Here is a 12,521-nt window from a genome sequence, read left to right as displayed (position 1 = left end):
AGGGCAAGACGTACACCTTCAGGTGGCAGAGGTGTGCACTCACTACTGCCAGGCACTTGGTGAAGATCCATGGGGCCAAAATGATGCTGAACGGCAACACCTTGTATTGGAAGTGACTGTCACCCACAAGGAATTGTAGGTGCTTGTGGGCAAATGTGTCTTTTAGGTCGAGGGAGCAAAGCCAGTGCCCTCTTTGCAGGAGGGGAATCAGGGTGCCCAGCGAGACCATCTTGTACTTTTCTCTTTGCAGATATTTGTTCAAGGTCCTCAGATCTAAGATGGGGCGTAGCCCCCCCCCTGTTTTCTTTGGAATCAGGAAATATATGGAGTAGAATCCCAATCCCCGCTGATGTTCAGGACGGGTTCCACTACTCCCTCTATTATAAGGGCAGAGAGCTTTGTCCAAAGGACTTCCTGATGCGGGGTCTGACCCCACGATGAGCGGGGGTGAGGGAGTCCACAGGGACACACTGAAAGTTTAACTGATACCCTTGACAGATGAAGGATAGAACCCACTGGTCTGAGGTGATCTGTGGCCATTGGTCCTGAAAGGACTGTAGGTGACCCCCAACCAGGTGCCCTAATGTCAAGGGTATGGTCACAGGGCTTATACTCCCTCAGGGCCAGTCAAAACGTTGTAGTGGGGTTTTGCTGGGGAGCCGGCTGAGTCCTGGGGATCCACTGCTGTCTAGTGCGACCCCTAGAACCCATTCACGGTGCACGAGCACGCGAGGCTGGAGGATAATATTTCCTCTTGCGATAAAAGGACCTCCTGCTGCTCTGATGCGAGGACTTCTTCATGGAGGACGGAGGTCCGAAGTATTGGCAGAGAGATGCTAGAGGGTCTCATGATGATCTTTCAATTGAGCCACAGCATCTAGCACCTTGTTTCCAAACAGGTTCTCTCCAGTACAGGGCAGGTCTGCAAGCTTATCCTGGACTTCCGGCCAGAGGTCCGATGCTCGGAGCCACGCCATTCTACGGGCCTCAATGCCTGCTGCTGCCACCCTAGCCACTGTCTCAAACATATCATAGGTGGAATGCACCTTGTGTATGCCATGCTCCAAGCCTTGCTGGACAACTCCTTGAAGGCTTCCTGCTGCTGCTGCTGCGGGAGGCATTCGGCCAACTCCTGAACCTGCTTCCAGAGGTTACGAGTGTATTGGGTCATATACAGTCAGTAGGCGGCAATCCAGACGATCAACTTCGCGCCCTCGTACACCTTCCTACCTAGGGCATCTGGTGCCCATTGCTCCCGTCCTGGAGGCGCAGAAGCATGTGTACAAGAACGTTTGGCCTTCTTGAGGGCAGACTCCACCACCACTGACTAGTGCGTGAGCTGATGCCTCTCAAATCCTAAGGCCGGTTGAACCAAGTAGACTGCGTCTGTCTTACAATTCACCAGAAGCACCAAGACATGGTGCTCCCACATCCTGAGGAGTAATTTCTTAAATGTGTCATGGATGGGGATAGCCAAGGCTTCCTTTGGGGCATTAACAAACTGGAGAACCTCCAGCATCTTATGGCAGGCATCCTTCTCCGTAAGGAGCTGGAAAGGGATGGATTCAGCTATCGCCCACACAAAGGCCGCAAAGGTTAGATCCTCCAGTGGGTACCGGTGCCTCTTGTCCGGAGGAGATGGATCCGAGGGAAGGTCTCCGGAGTCCTGTGAAGAAGATTCCGAGGTATCAGCCCCCTCACTGAAGTCCTCTGGGGCCCCTTGAGGAGGACCCCTGTTGAAGACCCTCAGCCCCAGCGCCAAAGGCACCAAGGGCACTGATGGAACCTAGGGCACCAATGGCCTTGAAGGCATTGATGACATTGAGGGCACCAAGGTCCCTGAAGGACAGTGCCTTCGGTCAGGAAACATTGCCCTATTCTGAGGAATCCCCAATGGGGATGACTCCAGAAGGAGGAGGACTTGGCGGCCACTAGGGCATTGAGGAACCCCGGGCGCTGGAAGCAGCTGTGTGGGCAGGATGCCCAAGAGGACATTGAGGTGCTCCAGCAGCAGCTCTAGCATCACAGGGACAGGCTCAGACACCGGGGGAGGCAGAGGTAGAGCCGGTGGTTTGTTACCCTGAAGGGCTCGGAGCACCACCTGTTGCACCCTGCAGACCAGTTCCTCCTGAAAGTCCGCCGAAGCAAGAACCGATGGAGAATGAAGAGGAAAAGGTATCACCAGAGCCTCCCCAGAGCCGCAGGGAAGCTCAGTGCCCGGCACCAATATCAATGGGGAACACCTAGGACTCCTGGGTATGATGGAATTCGATGCCTCCTCTCCATGGGGTCTCTTTGGGGGCATCATGGTGGACACCAATGTCGTCCCGAGTCCACTGCCAAGCGATGACGATGACAAGTGTTGATGTTTCTGAGGGTTCCCAAGGTGCACGGCCCGGTCTTTTCCTGGTGCAGAGGATGGAGATGAACTTGAGTTTCTGGAGCACGACAATGCTGAAAACAGCCTTTACTTGGTCTCTCATTCCCATGAGGGCCCCGGAGGGAGAGAAGACATCGATGGACCAATGTCCATCGGTTTCCCACAGCCCCTGGGAGTCGAGGCGCCCAGCGTTGGAGTTGAAGGATTAGATTTTCTGGATCCGAAGAGCTTCTCCATTTTGTCTAATCAAGCCCGACGACCCTTGGGGGTCAATTGATCACATAGACGACACTCCCGGAAATCATGTGACGCCCTCAGGCAGATGATACAGACCTCATGCAGATCCGTAATGGACATGGTCTGTGGGCACTGGGGGCATTGGTGAAAACCCGATGACGCCATGAAAAAAAAGCCGGCAAGTGATCGATAACCGGCATTCATTGAGGAATGGCACTGTAGGGAATTGACCGCAATGAAGGAAAAACTTACCACACCGCCCTATTGAAGCACCAACAGGGAGAAGGGGGACCCGGGCAGAAAAGTACCAAGAAAAAAAACACTCAAAAGAGCAGAGCTCCACAACCGTGAGGCAAACACTTCATGGGAAAAAAGAGACTGAAGGGGGACCCTGCATGGATGCATGGATAGTGGCATGCTGGGCATGCTCAGTGTGCTAGTCAAAGTTCTAGAAACGCTGACAAAAGTTTTCTGTGCTGAGCTCCATCTGATGATGTTACTCATGTGTGAGGACTGGCATCCTGCTGTCCTTGGAGAACACCTCTCTGAGCATGCCTAGCATCCACACGGGGTCCCTTCAGTCTTATAACATAGAAATGAGGAACAAAATTAAATTAAGAACAATACCCATGAAGTGAAATCCAACTCTGTGGGGTAGCGGGCAGGTTTTGTGAGGACTGGCATCCTGCTGTCCTTGGAAAACACCTGTTACAGGTAAGCAACTCTGCTTTCTCTGAGGACAAGCAGGATGGCAGTCCTCACACATGGGTGAATCCCTGGCTACAGGATGCACCCCCAACATAAAAGGGGACCAACAAAACACCAAACAAGTGCCAAAGGCACAACGATAACAAGTTTTATTGGTAAAAAGGAGGGAGCAGCCTGTAAAGAAAGAATGGGCCCTAGTCAGGAACAGAGTTGGGTTCTACACCTCAAACAATTTCCAAAGGACAGACTGGCCAAACCTGCTGTCATGTCGGCCATCCCTATCCAAATAGTAATGCAACGTGAATGTGTGAAGAGAACTCCAAATCACAGCTCTGAGATCTCTTCCATAGGGACTGCTCACAAGTGGGCCACCAACGCAACCATGGTTTTAATAGAGTGAGCCTTGACATGGCGCCCAAGATGCAATTCCGTCTGGGTATAACAGAAGGAAATGCAGTCTGCTAGCCAATAGCTTCTGCTTGTCAGCTGCGATCTCCAACTTGTTCTGATCAAAAGAAACAAAAAGTTGGGTGGACTGCTATGGACTTCTACGTGCTCCAGATAGAAGGCTAAGGCTCTTTTGCAATCTTGGTGTGAACAGGGCCTTGGAAAAAATGTTGGTAGGATGATAGACTTGCTGAGATGGAAGTCCAACACTACCTTAGGTAGGAACTTAGGGTGCATGCGTAAGACCTCTCTATCATGTAAAAACTTTGTATAAGGTGGATAAGCTACTAAGGCCTGGAGCTCGCTGACTCTGCGAGCTGAAGTGACCACTAAAAATACGACCTTCCAGGTCAGGTACATTAGGTCACAGGAGCCCAGCAGCTCAAAGGGAGCTTTCATCAGCTGGCCTAAAACAGGTCCCAAGACACTGAGGGAGACTGAAGCAGACCTTGCATACAACTATTGGCTGGGCTTACCTTCTACACCAAGGTGGTATGTGTCAATCGCACTTAGGTGAACTCTAACAGACCAGTCTCCAAAAGGTGTAGAAAATAGTCAGGCAGCTTTTGTGTGGTGCAGGAGAAGGGATCTAGGACCTTTTGCTCACACCACACTGAATACATCCTCCACTTCAGTGCATAGGACTTTCTAGTGGAAGGCTTTCTGGAAGCCACCAGGATCTGAGACATACCTTTGAGAGACTGAGCGGTTGTAGGATAAGTCTCTCAACATCCAGACAGTGAGTGACAGGGCCTGGAGGTTGGGATGCTGTAGTCAGCCTTGATCCTTGGTGATGAGATCTGGGGAAGTACCCAGCCTGATCAGTTTCCTGATGAACATTTCCCGAAGGAATGAAAAGCAGACCTGTCTCAGCCATTAAGGGGATATGAGATCATAGTTCCTTTGTCCTTAGAAGCATGAGCAAAATCTTCAACATCAGTAAAGTTGGAGGATATGCTTACAGGAGGCCCTTGCCCCAATGAAGAACGAAGGCATCCCATGCTGACTTGCTGTGTTTCCTGTACAGGGAACAGAACTGAGGAACCTTTCTGTTCCAAGGTATAGCGAACAGATCCACCTTCAGGCTTCCCCACAGGCAGAAGATCCAATTGGTCCCTTGGTCCAGGGACCATTCATAGGGTTGGAAGGAAAAACTCAGTCTGTCTGCTATCTTGTTCTTCTTTCCAGCCAGATACATGGCCTTGAGTACTATCCCTTGGGAGAGGGCCCATGACTTTATCTGGAGTGCTTCCCCACCCAGAAGGTATGAGCCCATGCATCTCTGCTTGTTGACATATCATATTGCCATTTGGTTGTCAGTTTGTATCAATACAATTTTGTTGGACAGTCGATCTCTGAAAGCCCACTGAGCATATCTGATCTCCCAGAACTCCAGGAAGTTGATTTGACAAACTGTTCCCAGATGGACCAAAGACCTTGGGAGATGAGCCCATCTACATGAGCTCCCCAACTCAGGATGGACACATTCGGAGTTAGGACAATTTGAACCCGATGACTTTGGAAGGGAATCCCCCATTCCCAATTGAAATTGTCCCACCACCAGGACAAGGAGTCCTGAGGGACAGGGTGATTTAGATGCTGTCCCAAAACCCTGAGTAGCTTGGTGCCATTGGGTCTGTAGAGTCCACTGGGCTCTTTGCATGTGCAAGTGTGCCATGGGACTGACATGTTCTGTTGCAGCCATTTGGCCCATCAACTTCAACATGTGCTACACTGAGACCTGCTGGATCACTTGAATCTCTGCTGCAATGGACATTGAAGTGACAGACCTTGCATATGGCAGGAAGGCCTTGGCCTAAGCCATGTCTAGCATGTAGTAGATAGATGTATAATTTCAGTTTTACCTGCACTAAGGGTGAGACAGTTATGTGTTAACCAGGTGTTTATTGTTTTTAAGTAGAGGGTTGCTATGGATAATGTGTGATTCCATGAAGTGTCATATGGGAGGATAAATTGAATATCATCAGCGTATATTTTGAAGTTTATGCTAAGACCAGATAAGAGATGGCATAGAGGTAACAGGTATATATTGAATAAAATTGTGGAAAGGACAGAGCCTTGTGGGACTCCGGAATCTGTGACGCACCAATTTGAGTGATAATGTCCAAGGTTAATCTGTTGTGGAATAGAAAGGACTTAAACAAGTCAAGAACTTTGCCATGTTTAGAAGATTTGAGCATAAGATGTTGTGATCTAAAGTATCAAAGGCAGCAGAAATGTCAAGAAGTATAAGAATATAGTGTACATTAGAGTCAAATCCACGGATTATAGAGTCAAAAGATGAAAGAAGAAGGGATTTAGTACTGTGACCCTTTCGGAAACCGTGTTGGTTAGGATGCAAAATATTGTTTTCTTCAATGTAGTCGTTTAGTTGATGTAAGACCACAGATTTTATTATTTTGGCAGGGGAGACTTCCTTCTGTCAGTGGGAGGAGACTGTTCTGAGAGAAGGCCCTTCCACGCATCGTCAGAGACATCTGAGGCGTCATCCTCCCAGGGGTCATAGGGGCCCTCATCCTCATTCCCTGACAGCATGGACAGGGTCCTAAGTACTTTGCCTCCAGCCAATGTATGGGTACAGGATCTGCTAGTCGTGGGGGCTCAGGCCCCGGTGCTGTCTTTGGATGAACTTCCTCCTCCAAGGAGCCATGAACCAGCACTGGATCAGTTCGTGGTACCACCGATGCCCCGCCGGGCATCAGTGCTGCCCCAGGAACCAACACTAGCTGTGTCGGTAAGGCAGTGAGGAGTGTGTACAGGGATTCCAACAGTGGCTCAATGAGGGATGGTGTCTGTTTCAGGATCATAGATGCAACAACACCTAGACTCCACATTGCCATCACCACGGCCATCTGTATACACCTCTCCAATTCCTATACTGACTGGGTTCCAGGAGGTGAGACCACGTCCTCTTCAGAACTGAGAGGAGGTTTGGTGGCAGGCATTGGAGCCTGCCGTGACCATTGCAAACCTTGGGCATTGCTGGAGGATTGCTGCTTCTCGCCATGGGGATGCTTCAGGGGCATCACAGCTGAGACTGGTGCATCCCTGCTCCCAGCACTGTGTATTGATGGAGACTGATGCCGATGCTTCTTTGCCTCCCCTTCGTGCTCGGATCAGTCCTTCCTCAGTGCAGAAGTCAAAGACGATGAACCTAAGGCCTTTGACCTGGGGTAGGCAAACAATGTTCCGTATTCGGCATCCCTGGTAGCTATCAATATCGATGGAACTGACAGCTCCGCTGATGTCAATACCTTGGTGTCCAATGGTGCGGCTCCAGGGTTCCTTGATGCCAATGCTTCCAATGTCAATTTTGATGGTCCAGCCTTCTCTGACCTGAAGAGTCGCTCTATCTTCTCAAGTTGGATCTTATGCCCATAGAGGTTATCTTGGCGCATTTGCCGTAATCCAGATGTCATGCGATGCTCCCAGGCAGGGGACACATCGTTCAGAGGGATCTGTGATCAACATTGTTCTTGAGAACTGAGGGCAAAGCTTAAAACCAGATGTGGACATGTTGGCATGAAATAAAATGGATGACAACCCGATGGTGGTGACCAATGATTACCAGCTGGCACCGAGGGCACCACTGCTCCGGGGATGTCAATAAAATAAACTTACCGAAACACCGAGAAACCTGGCTAAGATGACTAAGGGAATAAAAAGCAAGGGATGCCCCCATTGATGACAGGAACTCATTGGTAAACAGCTCAAAACTGCGAAAAACGCGAAAAAGAGAGAGAGAAACTCAATTACCTATGACTACGAGGCTCCATAGAAAAAAAAGAGACTGAAGGGATCCTGTGTGGATGTGTGGTTTAATGCCATGCTAGGCCCGCTCAGAAAGGCTCAGTCAAAGTTCTAGAAACTTTGATATAAGTTTTACGTGCCAGGCTCCATCCAATGATGTCACCCATGTGTGAGGACTGCCATTTTGCTTGTCCTCAGGGAACACCAAAGTCAAAGATTTAATGCAGTTCCCCAGCTCCTCTCTTTCCCCCTCCCCCCACCAAGAATTGGTACCTGGTTTTCAAGTGCAGAGCAAGGGGACCTAGGCCAAGTAACCATGTCACAAATTCTGTTCTTCCCCTCCCCCCATGACATTGCCAATGGTTCTGCATTTGCAGGCAGTTAAAATAACTTAAAAAATGTGTATGCATTAATTTATTTACTTATTTTAGTACTGCCCTTGCAAATTAATTTTCCCAACCCAGTTTTCCTGAACAGAGGCCTTAAGTATCCCCAGTATAAGGGGCAATGTGGGAAGGCCAACCCTGGATTTGCCACAGTTGCATGTTAGAACCTGTAGTTGCTGCTTTCTTTAGGTAAGTCAGAACTATACCTCCATGCATGCAATAGGGAAAAACCAGGACCAGCTCAACCCATGAGTTACCCTGCTAAAATTCCACTAGGAATATGAAAGATGGCTCATCCAACATTTTTCCTGGGCATTTTCCTTACTATGTGCAGCTGTAGGTAGTCTCCTAGCCCCGAAGCACTATCCACTCGCACTAAGATGGCGTCCTTCTGGTGAGTACTGAAGCCCACAGCTAGGCGGTCCGCACGGGTGCTTGGACGGTCGTTGGGGGGCCAGGTATAAGTGATCAGTGCCCCCCCTTTCCCGAAGATATATGTGGTACCAGCTGCAGGGGAAGAAAAAATAGAGAAGGGAAGGGGTGACAGGTCAGAAGTTGTACAAATGGGAGGAAAATGACATTCAAGAAGATAAAGCATCCATAAATACAGCCAGTCATGGGCTGTATCCCAAACAGAACTCTCTCCCATACCATATAATAGAAGGACAGACCGTCCCTAAGCATATCATCCACCTTCACATATTCCAGGGGTGTCTCCCTCTTAAATAGCTCTTCTCTGCATCATTCACCTCCATAGACACAGTCATAGTGCTAGTAATAACCAAGTCACAGGCAGCCTTTTATTTTCTCTTTCCTTTAACAACCCCATTTGCATGTCAGTTTTTATTCATGGAGGAGGGGTGAATTTTGACAGATCGACTCTCGAGCCTGCAGACATAAATCAAAGGTCCTGTCCTCATTAACACAGGTTTTGGCCAACTCTCTCACTCAAATGTTCCTGCACCCACCGGCAGCCTTTCTTAGGCTCTGCCACCCATCTCCTGAAACCGTCTCCTCTCCACATGGCTCCCATTTTTTTTCCCTCTGTTTTCAGAGAGCGGGAAGGCTGCAATCATCTCAACCTGAGCAATCACAAAACGAGTTCATATGTGGAGATGGGGGAGCTAATTTCTAACAGAGTGTATAACTCAGCACATCCATGTATTAAGAAAGTGCGCTAAAGTTAGGCTGGTATTTTATAAAGTGCAGAGTTTATAAAATACTGGGTATCACTGTCCCAAAGGTACGCGCATGCACATTTTTTTAATGAAGGGATCAGCATTTTTTATGGGATGGGGATATACTGGGAAAGAAGGAAGAGGGAGGGGAATGTGAGGCAGGAAATGGAAAGGGATGCTGGGTAGGGTGAAGAGAAAGGAGCAATTATGGGTGGGAAGAGAGAGGGGTGATGCTGAGTAGCAGTAGGGATGGGGGAGAGAGAAAAGGGCAATGCTGGATATTGAGAAAGGAGTGGTGCTGGTTAGGGGAGGGGAGGGTAAGAGAAACGGGTGATGATAGGTAAGGAGTGAAGGAGAGAGAAAGAAGCAATGCTGGATAAGGGGCCGGGAGGAGAGAGAGAGATTCAGGGCAGGTTACATGATCAATGTCGGAGACAGATGCAGGCCCCAATTTAGGCGTAGGCAATGTAGGAACTGCCTTTGGTACCAAATTTTTAGAGATGCCACAGGATTGCTGCCATTACCGGTATCCAGGCCTGCTGCCTACGTGACCTATCTAGTGGCACCAGCCCCAGAGCAGCAGCAACTGGGGCTAGAAACTTCAGAGCAGGATCTCCTGCAGCTGTTGCATGGTGACAAGCCTTACTGCTCTCTGTCCCTTGCACAGATTTCTATGGTAACAGGAAGTCCAGGCAGAAAGAGGGGGGTGCGGTGCACTATCAGCACACCATGACTGCATAAGACCCCCCCTGCTGAATTTTCTATCCCCAGCTGCTGCTGCTGCAGAACCAGTGCTGCTGGACAAAACATATGGCACTGCAACTTGAAGATGAAAGAGGTCACCCCAAGAGTTAGAGGGCAGGGGAGTGGATTGGCAAGGGTGATCAGGTGGGGAAGAAGTAAAGAAGACAGGAAGAAAGAGAAGAAAAGAAATTGGACAGGAGAACCTAGAAAAGAAGTTAGAGGAAGATAGACAAGAGGAAATTAGATAAAAATAGACTGGGACCAATATAAATGCCCAGACAACAAAGGTAAGAAAAATACCATTTTGTTTTCACTTTAGTGACTGGAATATATCAGCTTGTGGCAATATGCATCTCTTATACCATTATACTTTATTTAATAGAGGAGAACATGTTTGAGTTTCTCCAGCATTGTACTACATGTAAAGTATGGCTTCTTTTTTTTATTATTATTTATTTATTTAAACATTTTATATACTGACATTCCACATAAAAATCATAATGGTTTACAGATGGTGTACGTAATATCAATATAATGAATTAAAAAACACTCATAAACCTAAATAATAAAATTAAAATAATAATAATACACATCAAATAAAATGGTCATCACATTACATATAGCTTTAATCCCTCTCACTTCTGAAATATACATAATTTTAATTTCTCTCATCACCATGATTATATTCACAGCTCTATTTCAAAGTCGCAGTCTCTAAGGGGGGTTATTTACCAAGCGGATCGCACACAATAAGGGATGTTTTGCACGTGAAAAGTCCCTTATCGTGTGCGATACCAAGATGGGGGTAGAGTCGGGGCGGTGTCTGCCCCGGAAGAGGAGGAGTCGGGGCGGCACCGGAGCTGACGCTGTGAAGACTTCGCCGACAGCGAAAGGTACGCATGTTTATCGCTGTCAGTTTTGCACCAAATAACTACACCTTTTATGGTGTAGTTATTTGGCGCGACGCCAGCAGTGATCGCACTGCAGAGGTGCAATCGCTGCCGGCTATCGCAGGGCGCCCCCCCGTTTCGCCCCCCCCCACCCCCCATTACCGCGGGATTCACTATGCCTTGCGGCATTAGTAAATCCAGCCCTATGTCTCTATTAGACAAGCTTATAAGCATTTTTAAATAGCCATGTTTTCAGTTTGCATTTAAATCTCTTACCATCAGTTAAAGTGCATCACATTTATGGCATTAATTTCCATAGCTTAGGGCCTGCTATGGAAAATGCACGATCTCTTAGGGGTTCTAGTTCATTTATTCTTTGCAATTTCAAATTTGTGGTCACTTATTCTGTAGTTGATGAGGATCTATCCGTGTTCTGTGTGTATGACAGAGAAGATGGATTTTGTTAGTGTTTTAACTTCTATATGGGGACCTATGTCAGTCCAACTTGTTCTGTTTTCCCAGTAGGAGGTGTGTAGGTGTTCTAGGGCCCCTTATTATATTTGCAGTGCTGTCTTTTCATAGGAAGGGTTGTTGCTGTGTTTTTGTCCTGCAGGTTTGCTACAAAGATTCTAAATGTGGTTTTGGCAGGATTTTCTGGTGTGTCACAATGTTCCTGGTACTGGAGGGAGTTTGCTGTTCTCGAGATCTAGAACCTAATTAATTTTATATAATAAAATATCCGAGTCTAATTCAATAGAAGAGAATAATGCATGCTCATTGAAACCAATACTTCCACTGACAAAGGCAATCAGAAACACTTGGCTTAGAATTTAGATGTCACTTGCCAAAAAAACACTTTTTTAACTGACTATTGAAATGGCTAACTTTTTAAATGTTCATATATTTTTACTAATATCCTTTAAAATCAAATGTTTTTGTCATATTCAAAAATGACTTCTTCAAAATAGTTTATGATAATTTTGATAACTGTAAACTTCACAGTTCTTATCTTAGGACTCATCCCCTACCCCCCTAAATATGTCTAAGGATAGGTAACCACTTCCCAAAAGATCCAGTGAATTCCCCCTAAATCAGGCCAGTACAAGTATATTAGATGCCCTAGGAGAATCTTACAGCCTTGCCCCCTAAGACCTCATATGCAAACTTTAAAATTATGCATGTACAATAAGATTTTAATGAAAAAGGACATTTTGAGGTAAAAATAGCACTTACATTAGGTATATTATATTTACATGCACTACTGTGGTGCAAAAAGGACTTTTGGAACCAATGAGGTATTAGACCTATTTTAACATGCTGGGTGTGGGCTTATTCCTCAGAAAGCCATGAGTAAACTGAATTACAATTACAATATAGTAAACCTCCCATGCCAAAATAACACTAGCTGCCATCACTCAAAACAGTATCAGACCTATCTATAAAAAGGCAATACTGCAAAAATTATACCAGGCCCTAAAACACCAACAAACATCAGCAAAACAGAAAAAGCCAGGCTACTATAAATCCCTACATAGAAAGTATGTGCTAGCAGAATACCTCACATCAGTTGCACACACTGAACACACACTCTCACCAAATATAGAATAAAGAGAGCAAACACATACAAAATATGCAGAAAAAAAACTGACTCTGTATGCAGTGCAACAATGGAAAAACAGAACTATTACCATTCCTCATGAAACATCAAGCAATAAAATCAAGAAATATGTCATCATAATAGTGAAACCATATTAATAAAAATAATAAATATTTCAAAACA

The 12,521-nt window shown here is 46.8% G+C and overlaps 1 protein-coding gene across 1 annotated transcript in view; it reads right to left on the bottom strand.

Annotated features, from left to right (window-relative positions):
- Positions 1 to 12,521, bottom strand: part of NRXN2 (neurexin 2) — a 1,120,399-nt gene that overhangs the window by 319,367 nt on the left and 788,511 nt on the right. The window contains 1 exon segment of the mRNA XM_029612675.1: positions 8,255 to 8,436. Within this exon segment, the coding sequence (XP_029468535.1) occupies positions 8,255 to 8,436 (182 nt within the window).

This window comes from Rhinatrema bivittatum, chromosome 8 (genome assembly GCF_901001135.1).
Source record: "Rhinatrema bivittatum chromosome 8, aRhiBiv1.1, whole genome shotgun sequence".
NCBI lineage: Eukaryota > Metazoa > Chordata > Amphibia > Gymnophiona > Rhinatrematidae > Rhinatrema > Rhinatrema bivittatum.
Note: the sequence above shows the minus strand (reverse complement) of the source record. Positions and strands in the feature narration are given on the sequence as shown.